This window comes from Hippopotamus amphibius, chromosome 13, assembly GCF_030028045.1.
Source record: "Hippopotamus amphibius kiboko isolate mHipAmp2 chromosome 13, mHipAmp2.hap2, whole genome shotgun sequence".
Taxonomy (NCBI): Eukaryota; Metazoa; Chordata; class Mammalia; order Artiodactyla; family Hippopotamidae; genus Hippopotamus; species Hippopotamus amphibius.
The window spans coordinates 102,734,112-102,758,354 of NC_080198.1; the positions used below are offsets into that span (position 1 = coordinate 102,734,112).

The 24,243-nt window shown below is 67.9% G+C and overlaps 2 protein-coding genes across 7 annotated transcripts in view; one reads left to right on the forward strand and one right to left on the reverse strand.

Annotated features, from left to right (window-relative positions):
* Nucleotides 1-4,948, forward strand: part of LETM1 (leucine zipper and EF-hand containing transmembrane protein 1) — a 30,456-nt gene extending 25,508 nt beyond the window's left edge. For both annotated transcript variants that reach the window (XM_057705538.1, XM_057705539.1), the window contains exons 12-14: nucleotides 422-612; nucleotides 1,595-1,733; nucleotides 2,516-4,948. In XM_057705538.1, the coding sequence (XP_057561521.1) occupies nucleotides 422-612; nucleotides 1,595-1,733; nucleotides 2,516-2,665 (480 nt within the window). In that variant the 3' untranslated portion in view covers nucleotides 2,666-4,948. The remainder of the gene's footprint in view (nucleotides 1-421; nucleotides 613-1,594; nucleotides 1,734-2,515) is intronic.
* A 3,607-nt stretch (nucleotides 4,949-8,555) lies between these two features.
* On the reverse strand, nucleotides 8,556-23,128 carry FGFR3 (fibroblast growth factor receptor 3). 5 transcript variants are annotated; one of them, XM_057705163.1, is made up of 18 exons: nucleotides 22,951-23,085; nucleotides 22,371-22,581; nucleotides 16,681-16,947; nucleotides 16,488-16,541; nucleotides 15,485-15,657; nucleotides 15,278-15,401; nucleotides 15,011-15,201; nucleotides 14,118-14,268; nucleotides 12,660-12,850; nucleotides 12,176-12,321; nucleotides 11,758-11,879; nucleotides 11,567-11,677; nucleotides 11,279-11,469; nucleotides 11,074-11,196; nucleotides 10,925-10,995; nucleotides 10,600-10,737; nucleotides 10,361-10,466; nucleotides 8,556-10,275 (listed from the first exon to the last, which is right to left on the reverse strand). In XM_057705163.1, exons 2-18 carry the CDS (start codon nucleotides 22,477-22,479, stop codon nucleotides 10,129-10,131), a joined length of 2,415 nt encoding a protein of 804 aa, XP_057561146.1. In that variant the 5' UTR covers nucleotides 22,480-22,581; nucleotides 22,951-23,085; the 3' UTR covers nucleotides 8,556-10,128. The 5 variants fall into 5 exon arrangements, with proteins under 5 accessions (XP_057561146.1, XP_057561144.1, XP_057561145.1 ...); XM_057705161.1 differs by having other exon boundaries at nucleotides 12,176-12,324; XM_057705162.1 differs by having other exon boundaries at nucleotides 12,176-12,324; nucleotides 22,371-22,584; nucleotides 22,951-23,084.
* Nucleotides 23,129-24,243: the final 1,115 nt, after the last annotated feature.

Sequence of the window (24,243 nt, forward strand, 5' to 3'; positions counted from 1 at the left end):
GCCATTTTCTGAGCTTTCTCATGGCAGCCCTCTTGCTGTGTGGGTCCTCTCGTCCCCACCTCACCTCCATTAACCTGTAACGCTTGCTCACAGGGAAGGCCGCAGGCTGGAATCTAAGAAGCCACTCTCCAGTCCTCGATTCCTTCATCTACTAGGGAGAAAGTCAGGGCTCAGAACAGAGTCCGTTTGCTTTGCTAGGAAAACAGTCTTTGACTTGAACTTGCAAAGATGAGAACAAGTTTGCATGATAGACAGGAGGCCTGCGGCTTTGCGGCTGGAGTCAGTGGGCCTGCTCTGCCCACAGCCGGGACCTTTCCACCTTCATCTTGTGTCTGGATTAATCCAGTTAATTCTACAAGGTGAACGTAAGGTTTCTTTCTCTTTTTAAGGCAGCCTGTTTACAACTAAGTACTTCTATTAGGACTTACAGGAGATCAAGAAGGAACTCTCAAAGACCGGCGAAGAAATACACGTGGAGGAGTCCAAAGCCAGCAAGAGGCTGACCCGGCGGGTGCAGCACATGATCGGGCAGATGGACAGCCTGCTCGCGCAGCTGGAGGCCGACCAGGAGGCCGGCAGGCTGGGCCCGGCCGCCGAGGGCTCGCCCGCGGGGTGCGTGTGCGCTGCAGCCAGCGGGGGCCTGGGGCCTTTCTGACTCCAGAGCGCGTCTCCACCTTGGTGACCAGCCGCCCTTCCCTCAGACCTGGCAGCTGCAGCCAGAACCCAGGCTGTCCACAGCACTGGCCCTGAGTCAGGCCTTCCCTGGATGTGCGCGGACACACCAGCACCCTTGGCCCGTGTCTGCAGGACCTCAGCTGTGGCTGCCTGCTCTCCCTGCCTCCACCCCACCCACACCTCTCCAGGCTGCCGTCACCAGGCCTTCCAGAGTGTCTGTTGGATCTCGGCTCCCTGGGAACCCCTGGCCTCTCCCTGCCCCTTCTCCCCTCCCTCCAGCCTCCTCCCTTTTCCTGAACCCCCTACACACAGGCACTCAATAATGACCCCCAGGCAAGGCCGGCTCTGCACTGGTGTGTCCCAGATGCCTGGGACAGTGGCCAGCCTCACGTGAGTGGCTGCCAGGCGAGTGAGCTCCCCCCCTACACACCGCCCCAGGTGGTAGCAGCTGACACGCAGCGCTCCTGTAGGCCAGGCACCGTGCTGGGAGCGCCCACGTCTCCAGGGGGCAGGCAGGCTGGCAGCTCTTCCCCCTGGAGGAGGCCAGTGTCCCCTCTTGGGTTGACCTGCTGTGCTCTGTGGGCCCAGCTGCCCTCCCTGGTCAGAGAGGGCAGGATGGCCATACTCGGCCCCTCCCACCCTGACCAGACAGGGCGCAGACAGGCCTGAGGACCCACCCTGTCGCGGCAGGCCTCTGTCCTCATCCCCTCGGGAGGAGCCGGGCTCACGCGTGGCTGTGTACGCAGATGACCCCGGACTGAGGGGTGGTTTCTGTGTCTGTGTCCACATTGGCCGGGTGTCCCCAGAGGACGGGCGAGGGAGCCCTGCAGGGCGGGGCTGTCTGGGTCGGGGCTGACCCAAGGGGCGGTGAGGCTGTGGGTGCCACCAGCCGTGCCACATGCAGGCTGTGTCCCCCCAGGGAGACCGTCATCAGCGTCAGCGAGCTCATTAGCGCCATGAAGCAGATCAAGCACATTCCCGAAAGCAAGCTTGTCAGCCTGGCCTCGGCACTGGACGAAAATAAGGATGGCAAGGTCAACATCAACGATCTCGTCAAGGTGGGTCGGAGGGGTCTCGCCTGTAGCCTTTTCCACCTGTGTGTCCACCCGAGAGGCCCCTGGGCCTGCTCTCGCCTTCGCTGTAAACACAGGTGGAGAAAGGGCAATGAGGCTGTCCCTCTGGCGCAGGCTGCCTGCGTGGGCCTGGATGCCTGGCCTCTCAGCCTAGCAGAGCCCTGGCTGGGTCTGGGAAGCGCGGTGTTGGGGCAGCTGGGGCGTGGGGGCCGCCTGAGGACTGAGAGGGTGCCTGGTGCTGAGATCTCGGGCAGCCCAGGACACCTGCACGGGGCTCCACCTTCAAAAGGAAGCTCGTGGACTGGGCTGTGTCTGTGGAGAGGGCGCCTTTGCGGGAGGCTCTCGAGGCTCCCAGGGTCTCCAGCCCATCAAGGACTTTTGGCCGGATGTCAGCTGACTTCACTTCATTTGGGAGCAAGCCCGAGCAGGGTCTGGCCCACCTCCCTGCGGCCCTGGGCCCCATGGGACACACAGCTGGCGCCCTCGCCTGGATCCAGTGACCGTGGGCTTCCTGCTCTCTAAGCCTCTCTCCCTGGTGGCTCATAACCTGGCCTCGGGCTTTGGAGCCTCTTGGCTCTGTGTGGGGGTGGGTGGGGGTCTGGTCCTCAGAAGACCAAGGCAGATGGAGGCCCCCAGGGCCCCCAGAGGACAAAGGCCACCCCACCCTGGTGGCTGTGTCCCGTCTGCTGTCCGTGTTCTGAGGGGGGGTTCAGGCTATGAAGGGCCAGAGCCGCCTCTGAGTTTCTTGTCTCTTCCCGTGTGTGCAGGTGATCGAGCTGGTGGACAAAGAAGACATTCACATCTCCACCAGCCAGGTGGCTGAGATTGTGGCCATGCTGGAGAAGGAGGAGAAGGTGGAGGAGAAGGAGAAAGCCAAGGAGAAGGCCGAGAAAGAGGCCGCGGAAGTGAAGAACTAGGGCCCTCCCGACTCTCAGGCGCCTTGGTGGCCCTCCACACGTCTCCTCCATCCTGCCGCGGCGGTCCTGATGTGATAATGATTGCTTTGAAGTGATTCTTAGTGACAGATCTAATATTTTGTCTGGAATAAATCAAACTTCATAATCAAGTAATTTTTAATTTTCATCATTCCACGAAGATTCAGTCTGGAATCCCTGAACCCTCCAGGGAGTCTTCTCTGGATTCCTACAGCGGCCCAGCGCTACCGTGGTCCCAGCTGTGGCGGGCAAGTGGACGGCCTGCCGGCGGCCAGGGGTTGCGGCCCTGCACAGCCCCCTTGGGTCCCGAGGCGCCTTGGGCTTCCCTGCGTGTCACCTGGTGGTGTCTGCCACGGGAGGAGAGGGCTGGCTGCGTGCACGCCCCATGGCCATGGAGCCCCAGGCTTGAGGATTGGAGTCGCGCAGACACAGCCTCCTTGGCCTGGAGAAGGTGCTTCGTGAGTCGTGGACTTGGATTCCCAAGTATCCGTGTAAACAGTAGCGACTCGTGCATGTTTCCAAGGTCCCACGTGTAACGAGTGAGCAGACACGGCCGTCATCTCCGGCGTCTCCGTGGCCTCTGGAGAACCTTGTTCTTGGACGGAATGTCAGGTCTCCGAGTTCCCTCTTAACGACTGTAGCCGAGCTCTCTCGAGTTACCTTTGATTCTCGCCTAATCCTTCAACCAATTAACTGGTACAGAACGTCCTCCTCAACAGCCTGCGCAGCTGAGTAGACGGCACGTGGCTTGTGCCGGGACAGGTATAAGGAAGCCCTGGAAAGCGTCTCCCGAGCAGTCGTGCGCTGCACTTTTAGAAAGTGCCCTCGTTTGGGCTGTCCGCGCCTCACCGCCCCGTGGGTGTTCAGGGCGGGTTCCGCTGCTCGTCGGGTGACAGCTCAGGGCCTCCGCATGCCCACCGCGCCCACCCTTCACCCCGGAGGCCGGGGGGCACCCGAGGGGCCTGCATGTTTCTGGGCGAGGCACCAGCTGCGCCCACACCCGGCGGCCTGGGGGGGCGGGCAGCCTGCGGCCCCAGCTCCTCGAGCCCGGCTCGTCCCGCGACGGCGGCTCATTCGGCAAGAAGGTGCTTTGGGGGACACCAAGCATAGGAAGGGGCGGGCGGGGGACGAGGAGGGAGCTTCCACGTGACCTGAAACGTCCCTCAGCCGCGAAAGAAGAAACTTGACAAGATAGGAATGAGAGTCTGTGTCCTCACGTGTAAACCTCTGTAAAGGGACAGTGGGCTCTAAGGGGTCTGTGTTCCGGCTGTGTAAGGGGCACGCTGTCCACGGCGGGTGCCGTCTACGACGCACCTCGCGCGGTCTCCGCAGCCGGGTTTTCCGCGTGAGCTGCGGTCGCCCCCGTGCCCGCGACGGGGCCGTCTTTCCGGCGGCTCCGTCCTCACCTCGCTGCCTTCGCCCGGCGCCCCGGCCTGTGTCCCCCGCTGCAGCAGGCAGGCCCCCTCCCCATGGCGCGGCGGGGCCCTTCCCCGGCGTCTGTACCCTGGGCCACAGTCTGCTGCCGGCTTCCCCTCCGCCTCGCTTGTTTTTACGGCCCTGAACTTTATTTATTGCAGCTGAGAGGCGCGCCCGGCGCAGGCGGATGGAACGTGGTCCCGGGAGCGAGAGGCGTGTGTGACGGGGCGTCGGGGCGGCTCTGTGTCCACGGAGCGCCCGGCCTTCCCGAGCTTTCTCAGGAGCGCCCTTGTCCTCAGGAGCTCTGACGCCGTGGGAATTCCTCCTCCCTCACTCCACCTGAGCACCCACTTTTTATTAGGGATTTAGGAAATTGGCACACGGCTGCCACAGTCACTTTGGAATATCAAAATCCAGACTTTAGAAATGAAGGGCGCCTCGTAACTTGTGAAGGGTCGCCTCCAGGCAGCGGGCCGGGGCCGCAGCCGCGCTGTCCCCACGTCCTCCAGGGGCCCAGGGTCGGCTTCGCCTGAGGGCCGCCTCCTCGCGCTGTGTGTAAACATCTTTTTTAGACATAGTGTTTTTATTAAAATATCAAATTCACGTTCCTGTAACAGCTCAGAGCAAGATTTCTGAACCACGTGAGTCGGGGTGGGACATGGCCGAGTTGTCTGAGCATCAGGTTCTGGCCTCACGGCAGAAGGGGGTGCCGAGGGGGCCTCCAGCACTCCAGCCCTGGCCTCCGGTGTCCCCCGTTCTGTGACTGCGCTCCGCCCGTCCCCTCAGACTGTGCCGGGGACTAGACACTCGATTCGATGTCAGGAGAAGGTTGAATAAAGCGCTGTCTTGATGACCTGGCTGCATGGGATGGTCTGTTTGTCCAGGCTGGTGAGGCAGCCACTGCCTGACCAGCCTCTCCTCTCCCCTCAGCCCTCAGCGGGCCCAGAGGCTGGTCGCTGGTGGTAAGGTGGGGACCCTGGCCGAGGGATCACACAGGAGGGTGAAATTCTGCTGTGAGAGACCCTGGGATCCTGCCCAAGGGCCGTGCCCTCCACTGTCTGAGGGGGTCCCGGGGCGCTACGGGCTCCCTGACACCTGGGCAGGGCCCAGAGAGCCGACAGGGCATGTGGAGAGGGAGCCAGCCCACACACCCCACCTCGCCCGCTCCCTCCTTGACCCACATCTCTGGGCCCCAGTTGGGGGCACCCTACCCTGGGCAGAGAGCTGAGGCCCAGCTGGGAGGACCACCAGGCAGAGGGTCCGAGCAGTAGGACAGGCACAGTGTCCTCTCTCTCCACCCTCCCGACGTGGACAGACTGCCCACCGTGAGCTGGGATGTCCAGCCCGCCTCAGCAGTGGTAGACACTTTCCACCCTTGCTGAACCCTGACACCCTGCCCAGGGACACCCTCACCTGCACCCTGTCTCTCCCAGAGCCTGGCCTTGGCCACGGTCTCTGTCCCCACGGGTTCTGCGGGCTTGCATGTGGAAGAGAGAGTTCCTGGGGTGCGGGCGTGGGCAGGGGGCTGCTGGGCCTCAGTGGCTCCCGTCCAGGTTCACCTTACCCCCAGCAGGCACCCAGTCCCCTCATGCTGTGGACTGAATGTGTCCACTCTGCTGGGACCCTCCTCAGGTCAGGCCCGGGGAGAAGATGGCCAGGGGCAGGGCCGTGTGTGCCTGCAGGCGTCTCACTTCCGCTTCTCAGAAGGCCATGTCAAGGGGCACCAGGGCTCTGGCCAGGCTGAGCCAGGGCAGGGGCGGGGCCTGCTCACGGGGATGGGGCTGTATCCAGGGACACCGCAGCCAACCTCAAGGGACACTTCTGGCCAAAGCGAGGACAGGAGTATCAAAAACAGTGAAGACAAAATCGATCGTAAACAAAAATCCACACACCCAGGTGATACTCAGGAAAGTCTTCCCTTGCTGATGGAGGTTCTTCTAGTGAGAAGAGGGGACAGACAGGAAAGAACTGGGGACCACCCTGCCTTCTTGGAAGGAAACAGAGCCCATCCCAGGAAGCTCTTCGGGGAGAATTCCAGCTGACGGACCAGACGCTGGAACCCACCTGTCCTGCGGTGCAGCCCCCCAGATGGCCGCCCTGGAGTCATGGGGACAGGGAGCTGACAAGACAGGCCGGGAGCAGGGTGTGCGGGCCACTGGCCGTGTGCCCCAGGCACTGTCCCAGACGCCCAGCCAGCGAAGTCTGGTGACCCCACAGGAGCCACCAGCATGTCCATGGCTGTCCCCCTCCAAAAACCACATGCGGGAGGAGGGGGGAAGAACAGGCTTATTCCAGACCAGGCCCTGGGGAGGCGACTGGGACGCTCCATTCCGGGGGGGATGGGGCACATGTTCTCACCTGCGGTGATGCGATGATGCGCTCCGGCGAGCCCGCGGGCCGAGCCGTGGACAGCTGTGTATGCACGCACCCGCCTGGGGAGGCGGACACCGCGAGGTCGGCGCCCAGGCTGGCGAGGTGGGCGGGCGGCCCCCTCAGGGTGGGGGCGGCCAGGGGGCCGGGACGGAGGCGCGGACACACACCCCAGGTGAGTCGCCGCAGGCCCGCGAGGGAAGGCAGAGGGCGAGGCGGACCTAGAGGCCCCAGGATGGGGGCTCCGTACCCTCCGAGGGCGGGCGGGGTGTCGGCGCCTTGCTCCCGAAGCCCCACTGCGGCCTGGGCCGGACCCCGGCGGGCTCTGGGGCTCAGAGAGGACTCGCGCAGGGCAGGCCGCGCCGGGGGGGGCGGGGCCGGGAGCGCGAGGGGCGGGGCAGCAGGGGCGGGGCGGGGCCGGGCGGGCGAGGGGCGGGCACCGGTGGCGGAGGGGCGGGGCCGCGGGTGGGGGCGGGCCAGGCGGGCGAGGGGCGGGGAGGTTCCGGGGCGGAGGGCTGAGCTGCTCCCCTGTCCGGCCCCGCAACCTGCCCGCCTGTCCCGTCCGTCTCTGGCCAGGGCTCCGCCCCGGGTCCCCGTCCGGGGTCCCAGAAAGCCGCGCCCCCGCCCGTAGCCGGGCCCCTGGGTGTCAGGAGCGCGAGCCCGGAGTCCAGCCGCGTGCAGGGCCGAGGGCGCCGGAGCCCAGTCGCCGCTAGAGGGCGCCCCCCGCCCGCGCTGCGCCCGCCCGGGCCCGGACCCGCCTCCCCGCCACCCCGCTCCCCGCTCCCCGCTCCCGCAGCGGCCGCGCGCGCGCCCTCCAGGCTCTGGCCCTCGCTGGCCTCCGTGCCGTCCCCGGCACTATCGCCGCGTGTCCCCCGAGCGCTGGGCACAAACACGGGGCCTCTGGCAGGCTGGAGGGGCTTGGGGCTGGGGGCGCTTTCCCGAGGGCGGTCAGGTATTGGGCGACACCCGTTGTCCAGAAGCAAGGCCCTGGCAGCCTCTCCCGCCCCAGAAACCCCCTCACTTGGAAGGTGAGTTGGACACAGCCCTAAGGGGAGTTTCTGGGAAGCCAGAGTGAAGGTGCACACCGGTCCAGAGGATGATCAGTCCCTCAAGGGAGGGGCACCAAGTTGCAAATCAGGGGCAATTGGGGGAGGGACAGCCAGCCCTGGGAGGCAGTGGATTCCAGGGAGGATGCATCTGCATAGCCCCCTGTCCCTGAATCCATCCTAGTCTCCCCACTTGGCCTGGGCGCTGCCGCCTCCTCCAGGAAGCTTTCCCAGACTTCCTCCCCACCACAGCTGCATGGGTGCCCTGCTCTTGTCTTCCCTCTCAGGCTGTGAACTCTGGAGTAGATGGGCCCAGATCATACCACTGGGTTCTCAGCACCCCAACTAGCCCAAAGTTGAAGCAGTGGTAGCAGTGTGCAGGGGGCAGTGGTGGGGCCCAAGGGGGATGCCAAGCCTGGAAGGAGGAAGAGGTGCCGACCATTGAATCAGGGGGGCCAGGTGGTGAGGGCTTCCTTTACAGGGGGCTCCTGGCGCTAGGGCGGGGGACCCACCTAGAAACTTCCCCCTCCCCAGCTGACTGGGTAGGCAGACACCAAGGGTCGCAGGGTGAGGAGGGGGAGGTCTTGGAACCAGTACCTGGACGTGACACCCCAGGGCCCCTGAACCCCATGAGCTGGGGACGGGGGACGGGCAGACCTGGATTCTTTCCCATTGCCCCCTCCCACAAACACCACACCACCTGCATCCTCTGCCCTTGGAGACCCCAGACCAAGGCAGTGAAGACCACCAGTGACCCTGAGGTTCTGCCATGCCAGTGTCAGGCCCCTGTGCAGCTGAGCACACCAGGCCACCCTCACTCTGGCTGTGCCCAGGACACATCTTGTCCAAGCCAGAGACCTGTGCTGGAAAGCCTTGGAGAGTGCGAGGCCAGGCAGCCAGTCCAGCCCAGAGGCCCCCGCCCCCCGCAGCAACTAGTGACCCCTCCCTCCTCGGGGGACAGATGACGGGGCTTGTCCCAGGTGGGCGGTGAGCACCTGGGAGCTGTCGGGACCCCAGGACAGGAGACAGGAAAGCACAGATCTGAACCAGTCATCTGTTTATTTTTTTTTCGGAAAGCACGTCTGCCGGTTTGGGCCAACATCTTTGGCCCCCACAAGGCTGGGGGCCCTGAGAACAGAGACCACCCTGAGCCCGTGGACAAGCAGAGAACAGCCGCCCAGACTCAGGGCCACTAACAGTAAAACAAAAAGTAACAAAACTGCATCTGTGGCTTATTCTCCCAAGCTTTGAAAGGTAGCAGTCCGGGCTATAAAAGTCTAGAAGCATTGCGTAAGAAGTGTTAAATCTACAGCAAATACATCTTGTAAAAACTCAATAAATTATATATATATAGATATATATAAACTTGTAACATCTAATAACATCTGAACCTGCGTGCAGGGCTGGCCCCCCCTGAAACTGCCTCCCTGCCTGGAACATATGGCAATTAGAAGAAGTCATACGAAAATACCAGCTTGCTTTGAAGTCTAAAAAAATAAATCTCCTAAAGAAAAATTCTATAGAAATCTACTTCTCCTGCAAAAGAAGGCCAAAGGAAATATAATATTCTCAGGAATCATCCCAACCTATGAACGAGCCTTTAGGGGGCCGGGGGCTGGCCCCGGCCTTGGGCTGTGGGCTGGACGCACCCTCAGCAATCCCCCTAAACGAGGCATAAACCTTCTCACTGTTAATAAGTTAAAACTTAAACCTCTGCTGTGCTGAACACTGGGCGCCTGGGGAGCGACGGGGACACGGGCTCTGGGGCTGATACATAGCTTTACAGATACACAGATCCAGGAACAACTGTTAAAACAAAACTGCGGTGCCAGAAAAGCCCCTCCATCCTCTGCTGGCTTTTGCGTTTGTCTCCACAGCGAATCCCCCAGGGGGCCTCCCCCGCCCAGGGCACCCCCGCCCCTGCACCCTCACGCGTCCTTCTTCCACAGAGATAGATAGATATATATATGTATGTGTGTATCACACACACAGCATCTGTTTATATAAACGTACACTCATTTCTGGAATAGACCTTTCGGATAGAAGGTGAAGGCTCCCGCCTTCAGGTACCCGTAATTTCAGTCTCTGAGGGGCAGGGTGGGACGTGGGGAGGCCTGGAGGTGGGGGGCTGCTGGCACTCACCCCAGGCGCAAGGTGCCACGTGGGTGGGAGGTGCGCCACATGGGGGCTTCCCTGTAGGCTCAGCTTGGGCACCTGGAGGGGCCTCAGCCCCCTCTGGACACCAGAGCCCCGCCCACCCCGGCGCTCCCTGTGGGGTGGCAGTGTGGGGGCAAGGGAGCTTGGGGAGGGGCCCAGCTCCCTACCCTGAGGGGCCCCACGGGAGGAGCCCCTTACATTCTATGTTTGGTCCCCCGGTGCTGCCGGCCCAGGTGGCCAGGAGGTCACTGTGCAGCAGGGCAGGCATCCCACCCCAGGGACCCCAGAGCGCACAGGCGTGCGCGCGCACACACACGAGACGTTGTCTGTCCGTCCTCCGTTCCAGGTCTTGGGCCCGGGCCGGCAGGACCCGGTGGTCCCGGCAGGCCAGCGGCAGCATGTGGGCTGGGGTCCACTCTCACATTGATGGGGGCTCAGCCTGCAGGCCGAGGCCCTTCACGTCCGCGAGCCCCCACTGCTGGGGGGGGCCGGGGGCAGCAGGTCGTGGGCGAACACGGAATCGTCCCCGGAGGAGCCGGAGCTGGGGGTGTCCTGGCCGCCCGGCGAGTACTGCTCGAAGGGCACCGACAGGTCCAGGTACTCCTGAGGGTGGGCAGGGGGCCTGCGGTCAGAGCTGCGCCCCCTCCGCACCCGAGCGGCCCCGGCGTGGGGAGCGGGCCGCACTCACGTCTGTGGACGTCACGGTGAGCACGCGGTCCAGGTCCTCCACCAGCTGCTTGAAGGTGGGCCTCTGCGAGGGCGCCGCGTGCCAGCACTCACGCATGATCATGTACCTGGGGGCGGAGCTCAGGTCGGCCCCGCCCTCCCCGCCGCCCCTCCTCCCTGCCGGGGGCGGGGCTCCGTGGGGTGGGGCGTGGGGAGCGGCAGGGCGGGGCTCCGAGGTGGCTGCGGGGAGCGCGCGCTTACAGGTCGTGTGTGCAGTTGGCCGGCTTGTCCATGCGGTGACCTTCCTTCAGCAGCTTGAAGAGCTCCTCCACGGGGATGCCGGGGTACGGCGAGCCCCCCAGCGTGAAGATCTCCCAGAGCAGGACCCCGAAGGACCAGCTGTGGGCGGTGGGGGTGCAGCACCGTCAGCCCGCCCCGCCCTGCCGCCCGCGCCTCAGCAGGCCCAGGGCAGACCCCACTGGACCGCAGGGGGCGGGGGGCTACCGAAGGGGCCCCGGCTCTGCCCCACAGCTCCCCCTGCCCCTGCCCCAACCCACCTCCCCACCCGGGTCTGAGGGCCACGCACACATCACTCTGGTGGGTGTAGACGCGGTCGAACAAGGCCTCGGGCGCCATCCACTTCACGGGCAGGCGGCCCTGGGGGGGGGGGGAGGGGGCGTGTTGGCGGCCAGGTGCCCTCCCGCTCGAGGCCCCACCCTCCCGGACCAGGCTCACGTTGGTGGTCTTTTTGTAGTAGTCGAGGTTGTGCACGTCGCGGGCCAGGCCGAAGTCCGCGATCTTCATCACGCTGTCCTCGGTCACCAGCACGTTGCGGGCCGCCAGGTCCCTGTGGATGCACTGGGACAGGGCCAGGGTTGAGGGGGTCCCACCGGCCGCTCCCTCTGCGCCCCGCCCGGCCGGGCCCGCCGGCGGCGCTCACCTTCTGCGAGGCCAGGTACTCCATGCCCCGCGCCACCTGGTAGGCGCAGGACACCAGGTCTTTGAAGGTGAGCTGCTCCTCGGGCAGCCGGCAGGTGTCGAAGGAGTAGTCTGTGCCCGGGGGCCGCCGCGCCCGCAGGTACTCCCGCAGGTTGCCCTTGGCCGCGTACTCCACCAGCACGTACAGAGGTCCTGCGAGCACGGGGGTCTCAGAGGCGGGTGGCCCTGGGGGGGGGGGGGGGGGGGAGGCCGCCCACCACCGCCCTGCGCGCAGGCGCCCCGCACCCACCGCCCTGCGTGCAGGCGCCCAGCAAGTTGATGATGTTCTTGTGCTTCCCGATCATCTTCATCATCTCCATCTCCGACACCAGGTCTGACAGGTCCTTATCCGTGGCGTCATCTGCGCGGGGAGGGGCGCGTCAGGCGGGGCCGCCCCAGCCCGGCCCGGGCCCCCCCAGCCCGGCCACATCGCGCCCTCACCTTTCAGCATCTTCACAGCCACCGTGACGGGCTTGGCGGCCCGGTCCTTGTCGATGCCGATGGCCTCCGCCATGACCACCTGGCCGAAGCAGCCCTCCCCGAGAGGCTTGCCCAGGGTCAGCCTGGCGGCAAAAGCAGAGGCGAGGTGAGCCCAGGCGGTTGCGCGGGGCTGTCCCAGGCAGCCTGAGGTCAAGTGCCGCCGTCTCCAGGAAGCCCTCCATGTGGCCCTGCCCACGATGAAGGACGCTGCCCCCGGTCTCCTGGCCTTTGAGAGCACTTTTCCTCCCCTCCCCCAGCCCCATCTCCGGCAGGGGCCTCCCTGACTGACTCCCATCTGAATTCAGTCACGTGTGAGTGGGGGCCCCTCCCCGCCACGGAACCCCCCCGTGTGGGCCCTAGGCCTTCGCACACCACTGACCGGGCCCGGGACAGCTCCCACTTGGGGTCTGCAGGCAGCTCAAGCTCCGAGACGTTGGCCAGCGTGGGGCCCTCCCCCGAGGACAGCCGGGCGACGCGCACCAGGGGCGTGTTGGAACTCATGGACGAGCTGGACTCCAGGGACACCTGCTTGGGTCGGCAGGGGCAGGTTGGTGCCACGGGGCCACACCACGGGGCGGGGGGGGGCAGGAGTGCAGCCCCTGAGGACCATAGGCCAAGCCTGGGCCTGGGAGGGGTGCCTGACCTGTGCGTAGCACTGAGTGAAGATTCTGACACGTTTTGTGCCCAAGGTAACCGGGCTCTGCGCCGTGACCCCAAAGACCGGGGAGGGCTTGGCCCACCCACAGCAGAGGTGCTGTCCCCGGGCAGGGCCCCAGACACTATGCAGGGGACTGAGCTCGGGAGCCCGGGAGGCCGGGGCGGGGGCACAGGAGGCTCGGAACCTGGTATCTACTTTCTGTTACCTGTCGCTTGAGTGGGAAGCGGGAGACCTTGTGCACGGCGGGCGAGCCCAGGCCCTTCTTGGGGGGGCTGCGCAGGCGGTAGAGCGTCACGGCAGCCACCACCAGGATGAAGAAGACGAAGCCCACCCCGTAGCTGAAGACCCCCGCGTACACACCGCCAGCCTCACCAGCCTCCACCAGCTCCTCTTCAGCTGCAGAGACATGGGCGTCGGGGCCTGACCCAGCCTCTCAGGCCCCCGAGGCCGCCCTGGGCCTGAGCCGCAGGCACGCAGGCCGGGGCGAGGGCTCAGCCCCTGGGGCGGTGCCGAGGCCTCAAGGCCCTACTCATGGAGGGTCCAGCAGGCAGAGACGCCGGGGCAGAGCCAGGAGAGACAGCGCCCCGCAGAGCCAGCAGCACCCTCACCCGCCACCCAGGAGACGCCAAAGCCACCGCGTCAGCTGCCGGGGGCCCCTGCTGGGATGGGCCGCGTGAGGGAGGCCCTCTGGGCGCAGACAGGGCCATGTGGACTTTGTCCCCATAGCAGGCGCAGGGCCTGGCTCGAGGGCTCTGCAATCCCCTGCCTGTCCCCGGTGGCGTTGGCATGTCCCAAGCTGCAGCCCCGAGAGGACAGGTGCAGAGCGAGAGAGCCGCAGGAGCCGGTACCTGGCAGCACCACCAGCCACGCAGAGTGATGGGAAAACCCGATAGAATTGCCCGCCAGACATGTGTACTCCCCCGCGTCCTCAAAGGTGACATTGCGCAAGGACAGAACCTCTAGCTCCTTGTCGGTGGTGTTAGCGCCCGCCGTCTACAAAGAGAGAACAGAGCGCGATAGGAGAGCGCCAGCACCTCCCGCGGGCACCACAGCAAGAGTCCACACGGCGACGATCCAGCCAGGCTGCAAGGAAAACGCCGCCACCGCCACCACGGCCACGACGGCCAAGGGTCCTCTGCCTCGTGCGTCCACACCGAGCCCGAAGCCAGTCCCTCCACCGGCGATCCTCTGTCCCAGGTGAGCCAGGCGTGCGGCCGGCAGCACAGCAGGCGGGGTTAGCGCACACCAGGAGAGGGCAGGCAGGCAGCAGGCGACAGACAACGGAGACACGACAGACAACGGAGACGCGGAGACACGGGCAGGAAGTGAGCAGCAGGAGCCGGGGCCAGAGAGCGAGATGGAGAGAGAGACAGAGAGAGCGAGAGGAGAGAGCAGCAGGAGACGGGCGCTCAGGGCCCCGCTGGGGGGGCGAGGACCTCCAGGGGTGCACACGGGGGTGCAGGCGGGTCAGCACGGGCCACGGGGGCCCAAAGCAGGCCGTCCCTGCAGAGGCCAGAGGGGCCGTGGCGCAGAGGCGGCCACACCAGGAGCAGAGAGTGAGCCGGGGACGGGGCGCGAGCAGCGGGGCGTGCAGGTGGGCGCAGGGCCAGGGCGTTGGAGCTGGAGCTCGGCGTGCCAGGCAGGCGTGGGACAGAGTTGTTACCTGCTTGGGGCCCGTGAACACGCAGCCAAAAGGCCTTCTCAGCCACGCCTATGAAATTGGAGGCTCGACAGAGGTACTCGCCCCCGTCGCGCTCGGACACATTGGCCAGGCGGAGGCGCGCGTCGGCCTCCACACTCTCACTGATCCACGACTGCAGGGACAAGAGACCCGGCTCAGGCATGGCAGCCCCGCCGGGCATGGCAGTGGCCGCGCAGGAGCGGGCCCCGTCTAGACCCTGAGGCTCTGGGGCAGACGTGAGAGACCCGCAAGGAACAGATGGGCGAACTAGGCTGTGCCAGCCAGGAAGGCTGCCTGGAGGAGGCGTGGAGGCACCTCACAGCAGCAGTTGTGGTGTCACCAGATGCGCCTTCCCCTCATCCACCCCCACAGCCTGGAGCGCGGCCCCCGGCTGGTGGCCCTCAGAGGGGCCCTCCCTTGACCTGCCCACCGCTGGGGTCCCGGCAGGACACCACCAGGCTGGGGGCACCCGGCACCGCCCCCGGCTGGTCTGCACTCCCGCTACCGCCCCTCAGGCCCGTCTTGTCTCTACAGATGTTTCTCTTTGGGCGGCAAGTGTTGCAATCACCCCAACTCGGGCGGCCCCCACTCCCGGGGCCGCGGGAACAAAGCCGAGGCCGTCCTGCCCTGAGGGCCCAGCGAGGCAGGCGGGCGGAGGGCCCCACTCCGCAGGCAGACGGGGACACGGGATTCACCGAAGGGCCTGGTGTGCCGGGGCCCGCGGCCCCCCGGCCCAAGCTGACCCCCGCTGCTTCTCGCCGCAGGTCCCGCACTTGTGGCCAACCGCCCGCCCTCAAACCCGCTAGGCCTCCCGCCCGGGACGCCCTCCCAGCTCACCTGCCAGGGGCCCCGCCCAGCCCGCCGGCCCCGCCCACCTTGAGCACGGTGACGTAGGGCGTGCCGTCGGGCCCCACCATGCTGCCGTTCACCTCCACGTGCTTCAGCCACTGGATGTGCGGCTGCGCGTCGCTGTACACCTTGCAGTGGAACTCCACGTCGCTGCCCAGCACCGCTGTCTGGTTGGCGGGCAGCCCCGCCTGCAGGATGGGCCTGTGTGGCGAGCGCTCTGCGGGGCAGAGGGGGCTCAGAGGCTGCCTGACCCGCGCCCGCTGGCCGCCCGCACGCACCAGCCCGGGCCTCACCCAGCACGTCCAGGGTGTAGGTCTGCCGGATGCTGCCGAACTTGTTCTCCACCACGCACGTGTAGTTGCCGCGGTCCGACGGCACCACGCTCTCCATGACCAGGCTCCACTGCTGGTGCCGCAGCTGCAGGCGGACACGGGTGAGCGGGTGGCAGGCTGCGCCCCACTGGCCAGTGCCGAGGCCCCGGTGACCCCCGCCAGGCCCACCTTGATGCCCCCGATGCGGTGCTCGCCTCGGAACTCCTTGCCGTTCTTCAGCCAGGAGATGGACGGGGTGGGGTTGCCGGCGGCCGGGCAGCGGAAGCGAACCGTGTTGGCCGCCGGCACCGCCAGCAGCTTCTTGTCCATCCGCTCAGGCCGCGTCCAGTAAGGGGCCCCTGCTGGTAGAGGGCCACGCGAAGGCTGGGACCAGGGTGGGAGGGGAGTCCTGCCTGCTCCCCTCCAGCCTCAGTCTCCCCTCCTGTGTAGGGAATGTTGACCTTTTGAAGAACCCCGCCCGGGGGGAACAAGTCTTCAGGAGCTCCCAGCATTCAGAAGCCAGGTCCCCTCACTTCCTGGCCATCTCCCTCCTGCACCTGCTCCAGCCGAGAGGGTCCAGGGCGCCCCACCACAGCCGGGAGCCTTCGTGACGCAAAGGTGTCCTCCCAGGGGAGACAGCTACCCACCCAGGCAGGCACACTTGCGGCAGGCCCACCAGAGGGGAGACCCAGCTGGCAGAGGGACCAGGTCAAGCCAGGTTAGGAAGCCCAGCTGGGTGGATGGGCAGGGCCAGTCTCGGGAGTTTACCAGGAGGCACAGCCCAGCCACCCGCAGAACCCAGAGCCTTGAGACCAACCAGGAGCCTGCTGGAATGTGCGTGACCCAGGGCCACCCTCTGCACCCTGGGCAGCAGGCGGGGACGCAGTGACAGGAGTCCGAGAGGCACTGCTCCCCAGTCCTGTTCTCCACGGCTCTCCTACCTCCAGGGCCCTCCCCGCCCAGCCCCAGCCACACCACCCCCGGCCGCTCCTGGAGCCCCGGGCCCGTCTCCTCCCCGGCAGCACGGTGCCCCCCCCAGCCCTCGCCTGGCACCCATCGGCCCCCCCCCCAAGGGGACGTCACGGAGGTGGTGCCCCAGCCTCCGTCTCTCCCCTGCCTGATGAGCAGGGGCCCCAGGTGGAAGGCTGGTCCCCAGCCCCCCCAGCCCCGCGTGCCTGGACCCAGGCCTCACCTGTGTCTTCCGCCTCGTCCTCCCCATCTTCATCGTCTCCCGAGGACGGAGCATCTGCAACGCAGGCGAGGGGGCGATGCGGGTGGCCCCGCCAGCAGGCGGGTGCCCCTCCCGGGGCCCCCTCTCCCCTGTGACCCCCAGGCCCTAGGGCGGGGTGCTGCCCGGGAGCTTCCTGGGCCCCCGCAGGCCCTACCTGTCACGCGCACGCTGAAGTGGCACAGAACACGCTGGGACAGGCGCTGGCGGCAGCTGTAGGCCCCGGCATCCTCGTGGGAGGCGTTGAGCACCTGCAGCCGCTGTGGCCCCACCAGGACGCGGTCAGAAGGCGCCAGCCCCGTGCCGTCCTTCACCCAGACGGTGGGCCCCACGGGAGCCCCCTCAGGCAAGTGGCAGCTCAGCTCCACGGTGTCCCCGCTGCCGAAGACCAGCTCCTGCTGGCTGGGCTCGGAGCCCGGGACCTCTGTGGGCAAGGCGGGGGGGGCGGGGGACTGTGAGGCCGGCGCCCCCAAACCGGGGACGCCAGGTGCTCCACACCCGCCACTGCGGCGCCGCACACGCCAGGGGAGGACACAGCCGGGGGGCACCTGGGGCCGGGAGCGCAGGGTGGGGGCTGAGGCAGCCCTGGGACAGGGAGGAGCCTGTGGTCCTGCCAACTGTCCCACAGGGCCGGGAGGCGGACACCGCGAGTGGTGCCACCAGGTGTGCGTCCTGAGGACGACCCTGCCGTGGCAGCGCTTATGTAGAGAAGAAGCCAGGCACCAGTGGGGCTGCTCCCATCCCACAGCGAACACTCCGACTTCCGACGGTCAGGACGTGCTCTTCCTTTCACTTTCATCAACACGTTAGACACGCAAGACCCCCTCTGACCTCACGGGCGGCGGTGGCGGGAGGTGGGCGGGCTGTGTTTGGCGACCCTGGCTTAAGCAGAGGCTCAGAGGTGGGGACGGGACAGGACAGGGACAAGACCGTTCCCCCCGGGAGGGGGCCCACGCGGTGCCCCCACCCCTCACCTTGGCTTCAAGAGCAGTTGGGAACCTGAGACGGCCCCGCACTAGAAGGGGGCCCAGCAGCCCCCGCGCACCACGGAGCCTCCCAGGACAGCTGCGCGCTGACGCAGGCAAGGCCGGCCCGGGGTGCGGGCTCTCGGGGGCGTGAGCAGCCTGTACCCCAACTCGGAGGGGAACCTCTTACGTGTAAACTACACCTCAGCAATGCATTAGAGGAAACACACACCCAGAAAGAGGCCAGAAGTGCAAACAGACGTGGTACCCGTTCTGGCCCGTGGGGCCTCACAGGCCAGTGCGGTGAGGGGACCTAGGACGCCCTCTGGCAGCTGAGGAGCACAGATGAGGAGAAGGAAGACTCCAGACTTGGCCAGCAAACCATCCGGAGCAGGGACCCTCAGGCCAGGCCGAGGAGCCCTGGCCCACCCCCACCTCTCCTCGCAGGTGCAGAGAAACTGGGGGGGAGGGCCCTCGCCAAGGGCGGAGGGCCACTGTGGCCCCTGCGCCCCTCCCCCACCCAGTGGCTACCCAGATCCCAAGGGGCCCACAAGGCCTGAGACCCAGGGGCTGACCACCCCCCAGGTCTCCCTGCCAGAGCCGGACAATGCACGGCGCAGGCAGGCGGCCTGGGCTTTGGGCCCAGGACAGGGGTGGGTGGTCCCACCACGCAGACCCAGCTGGGTTGGTCGCACCGTTACTTGTCATTCTGCCGACGCGTGGCCTAGATTCGAGGGCGCAGCTGCCCGTTCTGGCCACACCAGGCCCTGGCTCCTGAGACAGGCCCCGTTCCGCCCGCCCACCTCAGGAGGCCCCACCGTTCAGCGCCCACCAGGAGGGTCCCCGAAGTGTCCTTGGAGTCTGCACCCCCTGGGGCCCCACAGTCCGGGGGCTCCTGGCCCGACTTCCGGCCCCCCCGTCCTGGCCATAGCGTTATGTGGGGACCACCCAGTGCTGGGAGCCGGCTGAGGTCCCCCAGAAGGCCGAGAACAGGCTGGCTGTGGCAGCCTCGGCCCCAGGCCCCGGCCCAAGGGCAACAGCGGTTGGTTCCGGTTTGGTCTGGGTGGCGACGGCGGGTCAAGCCATCAGACCCGCCATCCGCACACGTATTCGCTTCAACCTGGTCCAGCAGGGGCTGGGAGGACCCAGCAGCCATCCGCTGGTGTGGGGGGGGGCAGGGACCTGCCCTCGGCCACAGCCCCTGACCTGCCCACCACCCTGCCCTGGGACATCCACACCAGGGCAGGGGCGGCCGCCGCGCCTCCACCTCCTGCAGGTCCAATCCACCAGGCCCACCTCGCGCCACAGAGGACCCGGGGACCCCAGGCAGCACCAAGCTGGGAGGGAGGACACCAGGCAGGGGGACACAGTGACAGACAGGGACAAGGCGGCGCTCTCCCGGGGGGCTGGTGGGGGCACATGCCAGGCGCTGCTCAGCGCCCCCACAATGGCCCCAGGCAGGAGGCTTTCCTCACCCACGAAAGGGGGCGCGCCCACACCCACACAGGCACGGGGGCCACACACGTCGGAAGCCAGATGTCCTCTGTGCTGTGGTGGGTGCCCACGTGCCACGGGAGGGTGGGCACGGGCCACTGTGGGCCCCCCAGCACCTGCTCCTGCCTGCACCCCGCCCCCCCAAAGGCCTGAGCTCCATGGGGCGGGGGGCGGGGGCAGGAGGTACTGTGTCCCGGAGGGGCCAAGCCGGGCCTTCAGGCACGTCTCCCTGCCCAGAATCCTCCTGCCTCTGCCACTCACAGGCCCCGCGACTCCGTTTCCCTCCCTGGCGGGCCAGGGAGGCCCGCACAAGCAAGCAGTTAGAGCACTGGAGCCGATGAAGAGCAGGGGGCTCGAGACCCTCCCGGGCCGGCCCTGTGATGCGCACTTGGCCGCGGCCGCAGCCAGTCTGCTGGGGGGGCCGCGACCCCGCTGGGGGAGACGTGCTCCAGGTCTGGGTCACTACAGGTGAGGCCCCCTCAACGCACAGGGGCCGCAGGTCGGGCCACCCTCCACGAGAGGGGCCTTGGGGAAGTACCCCAGAGAACAAGCATCAAATTCAAAGGAGGCCCCCGGAGCTAGGGAAGAGCAAGGCCCTCTGGTTCCAGAGGTGCATGGCGCTCTCCGCTGCCAGGTGTATGCTTTAAATAGCCGGGAGGGGCACCCCTAAGGGACCCTGACGTCATGGACTTCCCGCCTCCCCACTGGCCTCCCTACCAGGACACGATCTGAAAAGTTTTCTGACACAATCTGAAAAGTCTTCCAGCAAAGTTAGAAAAAGAAAGGGGTGGGATCCGGAGGAGACCTAATGAGGGCTTACGGGATTACCCAGCCTAATCCTCCCACAACCCTTCCCTTATCCTGGACAGACTAGGAAACTGAGGCTGCAGGAAAGCACCCGGGCCAGGGTGGGCAGCCAGCAGCCTCGGGCCCAGCGGGGCCTGGGGTCAGGGAGCCGCCAGCCTCCCAGCCAGAAGAGGCTCCTCACCCTTCATTCACTTGTAAATCACTCAGGGCTGCCCGGCCACCCCCTCCCCCAAACCCGTGTCTGGGCAGACTCCCTGCTACCTCCCTCAAGGAGACCCCTGGCGCCTCTCTAGGTTCAACGGTTAAACGGAGGCGCACCAGGCCCCAGACAGGGCCCCAAGTGGGACTCCAGGCCCTGGGGAGTGGGGGGGGGGGCGCTCCTCGGTTCAGCGCAGGGGCTCAGAGGCCAGAAGTCCGGGCTCAGAGGCCAGAAGTCCAGCCTCCGGCTCAGCCCAGGTTAATGAACCACCCAGAGGCCCGTGGAGCTCAAAGTCCAGCCCTGACAAGGAACAGGTGGGGGAGGTTGCAGCCAGGGCCTTGCTGGGAAGTGCCCTGCACCCCCCCAGAGACCCCTCCCTGCTGGGGGGGTCCCCATCAACCTTGCTGCCTGGTAGGGACCCCTGCCCAGGCCCTCATTAAGACTGTGGCTTCCTGTGGAGATGGAGGCTGCCCTGTCGGGCCTGGGGTGGCCAGGGCAGGCCAGCAGCGGACACCTTCCCCACTGTCCTTGACCCCTGGCAGCTCCCGCTCCACAATTTACGGTCCCGGGAAAGTGCCAGGCTGGGGCCTTTGTCGATTTCACGAAGCCTTTGCATTTCTCCTGCCCGGCGGCGGCCCAGCTCCTTCAGGAACCGCATTCAGTTTCTTGACCTATCAACTCGCTACCCGTTTCACCAAGCTTCCCTGCAGGCGCAGGGGCCCCGGGGCTCGGGCGCCCAGCCCCTGGGGGGGGTCCTCGGGCCGCTGCACCCCAGGCCCGCCTCTGGTGGGGGCGGCCGCCCGTTCCCGCAGGCGGGGGAGGGGGCCGCTGCGCTCGCCCCCGCCGCTCCGCAGGGGGTCCGGGAGCTCTGGAGCCCCGCCCGCCGCCGCCGCCCCCGCCCCCCGGGGCTCGTTGACATTCCCGGGCCGCAGGGAGGAATATCTTTATCTGAATGCGAAAGCTCATTCGGGGCTCCCCCCGCGGCCGCCCATTCGGCGCCCCTGGAAGCGGGGGCCGACTCGGCAGGCGCTAAAAGCGCGCGCTGACCTCCCGACGGCCTCTGTCACGCCGCTGAATGACACGCACATTCAAGCGCCGGGCCCAGTCCCATTCATAAAAAAATGACATTGTTCCGGGAGGCCGCCGCCGCCGGAGGAAGGGGCGCGGGGGCGCAGGGGGGGCGGGCCGCCATCTGCCCGCGCCCAGCCCGCGGCCGCCGCCCGCCTGGCCCCGCGCGCCCGCGGCCGCCCGCCTCACACCGCCCCGCGCGGCCCGGCCGCCGTCAAGGCGCGCTCTGCGGCCGCGCCGAGGCACAAAGGAGCGGCTGTTCGGGGCTCGCCCGGGTGGGGCGTGAGCTCACCGGGCGAAGGCCTCCCTCCGCGCGGCCGCCGGGCGGGGGACGCGGGTGCGCACGGGCCAGCGCCCCGGAGTGGGGGGGGGGGTCGCCCTACGGCCGCCCACCAGGCCGCCCCTCTCTGCCCGGCCGCCGCCGGGAGCCTGGCAGCGCGTGTGCGGGGCGTGGGCACCGGAAGCGCTCGGCCGGGCTCGGCGGGGGAGCGCGCGCGCCGCACCTCGAGGGCCCGGCGCGTGTGTGGGGCGGGGCCCGGTGCCAAGACGCGCTCCCGCCCCTCCCCCGCCCACTTCCCACGGGCCCTCCCCGCAGACCCTCGACGTCCCGCTGGACCTGGACAGCCAGCAGGGTCCTGCGGCTCCACATCGCTCGCACATCCGCCCTCCCTCCCGGCCCCCGCCAGGGGTTTGGTGCGCACCCCTGGGGGGCGGTCATCTCAACCCGGGGCACGAGAGCTGGGTGGGGGGAAAGGAGGCTGGAAAGTGCCACCTGGTCACGCACGCCACTGAGGGCTTGGGGCCCGGCGGCGGGCTGACGCCCTCTCATGCCCTCCCTCCAAAGTCCAGCCTCCCGCTTTGGCTGAGGCTGGGCATGAACCGGGGCTGAAGGGAGAGTGGGGAAGCGGTACCAAGAGCAAGAACTTTCTGTCAGTGAAGAACCCGCAGAACGATGGACATCGTGGGAACGCAGCCCCGGGGCCCCCCCGACAGCGCCCGGGGGCAGGTTGCGCCCCACTGGGGACCCACGGGGGGCGGAGACTGCGGACGCCACCGCGGTGCCCCGCTCGCCGCCGCAGCCTAGCACTTGGGTGGCAGCCCTGTGGCTCCGGGCGCCCCACAAACTGCCGCGCCAGCTCTGGCCCCGATCCCCGGGGAGGGAGGGCGGCAGAAACCCGGACGCTGGCTGCTCTGTGCCAGCCCCGAGCGCGCCCTGGGGCCCTCTCAGATCTCCGGCGCCCCTTTCCCGGCCCCGACGCCCCTGCCTGCCGGAGCCCGGGGCCCCTCCCCGGGACCCGTCGGGTCCTTCCGTACCTGCCGCTCTGCGCACGACGCGTTGCTCCATGCCCTGGGACCCGGAGACGGCACCGACCACGACGGCCACGGCCACGCAGAGGGCGAGGGCGCAAGCCGGGGCGCCCATAGCGGGGGCGGGGGTCACGGCGTCCTCAGGCGGCGCGCGCCAGCACGCGGCCCCCCATGGCCCGGCTCTGGCACCGGCGGGAGGCGGGCGCCGCTCCGGAGTCTGCTGGACGCGGCAGGCAACTCGTTACGCGGGCGGGCCGGGGCGCGCGGGGGCGGAGGCGGCGGTGGCCGGGCTCCTGCGCCCCGGCCCCTCCGATCCCCGGCCGCCCCGCCCGCCGCCGCCCTGGGCTCCCGGGCCGCCTGGCGCCGGCCGCCGCCTCCCCGCCGCGGTCCCTCCCTCCCCCTTCCCTCCCTGGCTGCTGCAGAGCCCTCCCAGGGCGGCGGCGGCACACTTTCCAGAGCGGGAAGCCCGGGCCTCGGCCGGGCCCCGCCGCAGAGACCGCGCGGGACCCGAGCCCGCCGCGCGCTCCGGACCTGCCGCGCGCCCCCGCCGGGACCCCTCGCGCCCGCCCGCTCCCCGCGCACCGACCTGGCGGCCGCGGGCGCCCGGCTCGCTGAGCGCGGCTCTCGTTCGCTGCCTGCCGGCCCAGCGCCTGCGCCCCGTCCCTCCGGCCGTCGGCTGGGCGGTGCGTCCGTGCGCCCGGCCGAGCTGGACCGCACGGCGCCAGCTCCCCGCGCCGCCGCCGCCGCCGCCGCGCACTGAGCCCGGGCTGCTGGGCGCGCGGCAGCCAGTGGGGGCCGGCCCGCGCCCGCCCCGCCCCGCCCCGCCCCGTCCCGCCCCGCCCCGGCCACGCCCGCCCGGCGCGCTCGGGCGCGGGGACACGCCCTCCCCTAGGGCGGTCCGGGGGCGGGGCCGCGTCTTGCCCCGCCCCTGCCCGCAGAGGGGATTAGAGGGGGCGGAGCGGGACCCGGGCGCCCGGCGGTCTCGGAGGGCGTGGGAGCCCGGCTGCGCAGCGAGGCCCTCGGTGGCTCGGCTGGGCCCGGCGCTGAGGGCGGTCCCGCTCGGGGCGGGCGCACAGAGAGGCCGAGCGCAGGCTTCTGTTTGCACAGCGCGCAGTCCCGGTTACCACCCGCCGCCAGCCGGGGGCTCAGGCCCGGGAAGCCTGCGGAGGAGGGGGACCAGCAGGGGTGGTCTCTGTGGGTGAAACCAAGGAGGCGTCGCTGAGAAGGAGCTGCACAGGCGGAGCCCCGAGGCGTGAGCAGCACAGAGAGCCTGGGGGCGGAGGACAGCCCTGCCTGCCCTCCTCGGGTGGAAACGCTAGGGGACTGAACTCCGGGAGCTGGGGGCTCGCCGCTGCGTTTGTTAAGTGCCTGTTGCACACGCGGAGCTCCGCTGCCCGAGTGCCTCGCCAGAGAGGCTCACTTACCCCCCCGCCCCGAGGAAAAAGTTCGGAGATTGAGTGCTTGGCGGACATCAGAATGGAGAGCAGGGGCTGGGAGGCCCTGGGTGGGGGACGCCAACCCCAGGGCTCTGAGGAAGGCCGAGGGGGCCGCTGGTGGCAGAGCCTGAGCTGCCAGAGGGGTGTGCCGGGTCCCGGGGCACTGCCAGGCGGGAGGACCCAATGTGTCTGTGGCTTCTGGGTCCCCCTTCACGAGGAAGAGGGCTCTTCTCCCACTTTCAGGCAAGCTCAGGGGGACTGAGGACCTGCAGGAGCCAGAGGGGAGAGGAGGACTCCTGGGCCTGGCTCTGGGCTGCCCCAGCCAACTGTCTCTGGCCTACCTGGCTTGTGGCTTCTCCGACTCAGTTTGCCCATCAGGAAAATGGACAATGAAAGCCCCTGCTGCTCTGGCCATCCCACAGGCTCCAGGTTGCAGCCTCTGA

What these genes read in the sequence shown, in the direction of transcription:
- FGFR3 (XM_057705161.1), bottom strand. Translation starts at nt 22,479, where the DNA reads ATGGGCGCCCCGGCTTGCGCCCTCGCCCTCTGCGTGGCCGTGGCCGTC. An exon ending in CGTCGTGCGCAGAGCGGCAG is followed by an intron (nt 16,948 to 22,370) that starts GTACGGAAGGAC and finishes CCTTGCCCACAG; the next exon opens with AGGTCCCGGGCTCCGAGCCC. An exon ending in ACCGCATCGGGGGCATCAAG is followed by an intron (nt 15,402 to 15,484) that starts GTGGGCCTGGCG and finishes GTCCGCCTGCAG; the next exon opens with CTGCGGCACCAGCAGTGGAG.